This window comes from Cervus elaphus, chromosome 1 (genome assembly GCF_910594005.1).
Source record: "Cervus elaphus chromosome 1, mCerEla1.1, whole genome shotgun sequence".
NCBI lineage: Eukaryota > Metazoa > Chordata > Mammalia > Artiodactyla > Cervidae > Cervus > Cervus elaphus.
In genome coordinates, this window is record NC_057815.1 from 90,779,826 (window position 1) to 90,785,825 (window position 6,000).

The window sequence follows — 6,000 nt, forward strand, 5'->3', positions numbered from 1 at the left end:
AGTTTGAACATCTGGAAGTTCTCATTTCACATACTGTTGAAGCCTGGCCTGGAGAATTTTGGGCATGACTTTGCTAGTATGTGAGATGAGTGAGATTGGGCGTTAGTTTGAATATTCTTTGGCATTGCTTTTCCTTGGGATTGGAATGAAAACTGACATTTTCCCAATCCTTTTGCAACTGCTGAGTTGTCCAAATAGCTGGCATTTGAGTGCAGCACTTTAACAGAGTCACCTTTTTGGATTTGAAATAGCTCAGCTGGAATTCCATCACCTACACTAGCTTTGTTCGTAGTGATGCTTTCTAAGGCTTACTTGACTTCGCATTCCAGGATGTCTGGCTCTAGGTGAGTGATCACACCATCGTGGTTATCTGGGTCATGAAGATCATTTTTGTATAGTTCTTCTGTGTATTCTTGCCACCTATTCTTAATATCTTCTGACTGTTAGGTCTGTACCATTTCTTTCCTTTATTGTGCCCGTCTTTGCATGAAATACTCCCTTGGTATCTCTGATTTTCTTGAAGAGATCTCTAGTCTTTCCCATTCTATTGTTTTCCTCTATTTCTTTGCATTGATCACTGAGGAAGGCTTTCTTTTCTCTCTTTGTCCTTTGGAACTCTGCATTCAAACGGGTGTATCTTTCCTTTTCTCCTTTTCCTCTAGCTTCTCTTCTTTACTCAGTTATTTGTAAGGCCTCCTTAGACAACCATTTTGCCTTTTTTTTTTTTTTTTTTTGCATTTCTTTTTCTTGGGGATGGTCTTGATCACTGCCTCCTATACAATGTCATGAACCTCTGTCCATAATTCTTCAGGCATTCTGTCTATCAGATCTAATCCTTTGAATCTATTTGTCACTTCCACTGTATAATCATAAGGGATTTGATTTAGGTCATAACTGAATGATCCTGTGGTTTTCCCTACTTTCTTCTATTTAATAATTTTTTAAAATTAAAATTTAATTTAAATTTAAAATTAAATTTAACATTTAAGAATTTTTTTTTTTCTCTATACAGTCAGCAAAAGCAAGACTGGGAGCTTACTATGGCTCAGATCATAAACTACTTATTGCCAAGTTGAGGATATTGAGTAGTAAATAAAAGAATGGAAAATCTTCTTATGTCAGGTGCAGAAATATATAACAAATAAGTTCACTGGGACAAAATGATTGGGTTGATTTTATTCTTGATTGGCAGTAGTCTCATAATGATTCTAAAGTTATTTTCCCATGTTGCACCATTATGATATTTAATATGAGATTTGGTCTAATAATGTCTTTACCTATAGATGTTCTTTAACAACTTTGTGGAAAATTCCAATGTATTAATTAAAGCAGGAATCAGTCTTGGACACATTCCAATTCCAAGACTCCATGATAAATTCAGCTGGAAGGGATGAAACATTCCGTAATCTCACCCTTAACAGGGAGAAGATGCTATCCACTCAGTGACTGTCATGTATTTTTCAGGAGGTCATTTCTTACACTTAAAGCATGACAAAAAAATCACAGCAAAGTCTTTAGAAATCTGAAGTCAACTAGTCTGTCCATGTTAACGTGAGTGTGAGAAGAGCTAAACATTCAAACACTATTTTTCATTTTAATGTTAGTAGGAAATAAGCTGTGAAAAAATTCCCTAGGAAATGGCTGGTTGATATTTATGTTTTCTATGAATATGGAGGATTTGCTGGTCATTTTGATACATTTCCTGATGTGATAAACTATTTTTTTCTGTGTGCCATGGAACTCCTTTCAAATAATCTGTATTTTATATAAAAATGAACTTCTGAATAATCAGAAGACTCAGTGGAGAAAAAGGACAGACTGCCAAATGAAATAAACTCAATTAATAAGGCAGCATTTGGCCTCTGTCATCAAACTGGATGAAAAACAATTTCAAGTGTTTATGAATAACTTCAAATCATCCTTAGATTCTGAACAAACCTCCACAAGGTAAGACTAACAGAAAATAATGAGAACCAGGCTCACAGTTGTATGATTTTCTCTATGTAAGAAACTAAATTACTTTGAAGTCAAATAAATGTAGATTCAATTCTAGATATATCACTTAGAAGTGTGTGATTTTGGGAAAATAAATGATATATCTTGAGTATTAGATTCTTCAATTATAAAATGGCAATTGCATTTCTTGTTATTGTAAATATTAAATATGATACATTAGACTATGAGTGCATGATTGGAATATACTGTAGCAGTTCTGAGCAATAGAGTGATATCATCAGAGTAAAACTGAAAAAGACAATTTGAGCTGCTTTAGGAGAACCAATTTTTGGATAATAAACACAAAAAAACTTGGTAGGAGGGTACCGCAGCAGATCAGGAAGAAATTAAGAAGGGAATGAAAAAATTTTTTGTCAGGACAATAGCATGGAAAATGATAGTATTTAATGAGATAAATAGGGAACGCTTCTTTAAATTTTGTATAGGAACTGCTTATGTTTTTCATGGAAAATTTAAAAGCTAGTTTTATAAATACTAAATTGCCAATCAACTGGATGTCAAAAATCAGAGATGTTGCATATATAAATTTGAAAATTAAGGGAGAGAGTGGGGCTGGAGACACAAAATTAGACTGCTGCAGCATTTATTGGTCAGGAAAAGGTAAATATTCCCCTGAAGACCTAAGATGTATCAATGAGGTCTAAGACAATTCAAGACAGGGATCTTCTATTCATAGTTAGTCTATTCATATTGATTATGTAAATTACCTTAAGAGAGTCACAGGTGTTACACATTTGTGACTTCATAAATGGTGCTCCTTTCATGGAATTCTCTTCCCATCTTTTTTATTCTCTCATTAAAACAAAGCAAAACAAAACTCAGCTGAAGCACAGACTCCTTTGGGAGGTCTTCTCTGATTCTGGTTTGATGTACACCTATGCTGTATGAATATTCATGTGATGGCTGCAGTTGCCTGATTCCTTATCATGTGTCACATCACTGAGGGTAGGGTTCTATGGCTTTTTCAAGCTGATAATTAGAATGTCCTTAACACATTGGACCCAAAATGTATGCCGTTCACATTCTTCTAATGAATGGATAAATAAAAAATTAAACATTTAATTCTTTCTCCCCTTGTTTTATAGGTAAACTGCTTCTAATACACAAACTCAGCTCTTGTAAGAACTGGATGGAACCAAGGAACAATATATCTTACTTTGTCCTCTTGGGCCTCACAAAGAATCCAAAGGAGCAAAAAGTCCTTTTTGTTATGTTCTTGGTCTTTTACATTTTGACTGTACTGGGCAACTTTCTCATTATCATTACTGTAACTATTAGTAAGACTTTGAACTCACCAATGTACTTTTTTCTTGCTAGCTTATCATTTATGGATGTCACTTCTTCTTCTTCTATTACCCCCAGATTGATTTCAGACTTGTTCTTTGGGGAAAAAAACATATCCTTTGAATCTTGCATGACTCAGCTGTTTGCAGAGCACCTTTTTGCTGGATCCGGGGTCTTCCTTCTGCTGGTGATGGCCTATGACCGCTATGTGGCCATCTGTAAGCCCTTGCATTATCTGGTGATCATGAGGCAGAGGATTTGCATTGTGCTGCTGGTGGTGTCCTGGGTTGGAGGTTTTCTCCACTCAATTATTCAACTCAGCACTGTTTACGGGCTCCCATTCTGTGGCCCGAATGTCACTGATCACTACATGTGTGACATGTACCCTTTATTGAAGCTTGTCTGTACCGACACCTATGTCACTGACCTCTTAGTTGCATCCAATGGGGGGCTGATCTGCACTATTGTGTTTCTGCTCTTACTCGTCTCCTATGTAGTCATCCTGCACTCTCTGAAGAACCTGAGTCAGGAAGGGAGGCAGAATGCCCTCCAGACCTGTGGTTCCCACATCACTGTGGTTGTCTGCTTCTTTGTTCCCTGTATTTTCATAAATGCAAGACCTGCTAAGACCTTCCCCATTGACAAATCTGTGAGTGTGTTCTATACAATCATAACTCCCATGCAGAACCCATTAATCTACAGTCTAAGAAATTCTGAGTTGACTAATGCTATGAAGAAGCTCTGGAAAAGGAACATTGTATCTCATAGTAATTAAGTGCATCACCCAACATGAAGGGAGTCATTTGACATCAGGGTTCATTTGCTTAGAATGCAAAAGTCATTTTAAAATTTGATTCTGACTTCTCTTTCTTCAGAAACTTTATGATAATTACATGAATGTTTGCAATTAATACAGCTATGTTATTAATAACAGTTTACCTACCTACTAGAATATAAGGTCTATAATTACTGGTTTATTACTGTACCTAGAAAGAGGTAATGCCTATATATCTAGGAATTAGTAATATATATTAAAAAATAGAGATTCAATTTGCCAATAAAAGTCCATAGGTCAATGCATAGTTTTTCCAATAGTCATATATGGATGTGAGATGTGGACCATACAGAAGGCTGAACACCGAAGAATTGATGCTTTTAAACTGTGGTGCTGCAGAAGACTCTTGAGAGTCCTTTGAAATGCCAGGAGTTCATACTAGTCAATCCTAAGAGAAGTCAACCCTGACTACTCATTGGAAAGACTGATGCTAAAGCTGAAGCTCCAATATTTTGGCCACCTGATGGGAAGAATTGACTCATTGGAAAAATCTCTGGTGCTGGGAAAGATTGAGCACAGGTGGAGAAGGGGGTGACAGAGGGTGAAATGGTTGGATGGCATCACCAACTCAATGGCCATGAATTTGAGCGAAGTCTGGGAGACAGTGAAGGACAAGGAAGCTTGGTGCACTGCAGTCCATGGGTTCACAAAGAGTTGGATATGACTAAATATCAAGAACAGTAATTTAAAATAATCAAGAAATTATTATGAGTTTCACTGATTTTTAGCTTTATATATAGTTAACTTTTAAACTTTTTATATAGAATTTTAACTATTATATAGTTACCCTGAAATTTAATCAGTTCATGTATTTATCTTTTTTACTCTCTTTCAGAGACAGGATACTTTTTGTTTAGATTCATGTCATTTAATTGGAACATTTTTATGTATACAATTTTACATATTTAATTATATATAAGTTGCTTTCTTCACTATATTTAATTTGCATTATTCACAAAATGTTTAACTTAATGCTTTAACTTTATAAGAAACATTGAAATCAAAAAAGATATTAATAAATAGTATAAAGAAAAACCAAATAAATTGGGATGCAATGTCAAATAAATTTCCTATTTTTATCTCAGAATTTTCTAGTCCTCATGCTCAGAATTTAGCCCTAAATTTGTTTCTTAATTGATGGCTTAATTGGTGGTTCAGTCAGTAAAGAACCTGCCTGCAATGTAGGAGACCCGGTTTCGATCCCTGATTCAAGAAGATCTCTTGGAGAAGCAAATGGCAACCCACCCCAGTATTCTTGCTTGGGAAATCACATGGACAGAGGAACCTGGTGGGTTATAGTTCATGGGGTTGCACAGAGTCAGGTAAGACTTAGCGACTAAACCACTACCACCAACAATCTTTGAAACACAATATATTAGCCAAATGTATATTTGCTTCTTTCTATATATATAACACTTGCTTTTGGTATCTGACATATGAGAAATATTTCTATTATCAATCCATAATATCTCTTAACTATTCTTAAGCTACACAACACTCTGTATAAATTTATACTAAAATTGACATGTCCATTCCTCTTCATTTGGTACCTAAACTTCTCTATGAGAAGTAATTTTCCAATAAATATGCTTTTGAATTGTGCAATTATGAGTTCCTAGGCATAGAATTTTTGATATGATATTTGAACCAACGTTCAAGTATATTCATTTAAAATGTTGATACTGATAGTTATTGCTAAACTACCATTCTTGAGGTCAGTGTAACAGCTATAGTCCTGTCCACATTCTGTGAGAATTCTTTTGACCACATTGTCAATGACCAATTCCTGAAAGGTATTTATGACATCTGGTTAACATTATTTTTATATTTTAACCACCACCCTTTTCATATAATTGAATTTGGGC

The 6,000-nt window shown here is 35.1% G+C and overlaps 1 protein-coding gene across 1 annotated transcript; it reads left to right on the forward strand.

Moving 5' to 3' along the window:
- Positions 1–3,145: 3,145 nt before the first annotated feature.
- On the forward strand, positions 3,146–4,075 carry LOC122708328 (olfactory receptor 4A47-like). Its single transcript, XM_043924733.1, has one exon. The coding sequence runs from the start codon at positions 3,146–3,148 to the stop codon at positions 4,073–4,075; it is 930 nt and encodes a 309-aa protein (XP_043780668.1).
- The last annotated feature ends 1,925 nt before the right edge of the window (positions 4,076–6,000 follow it).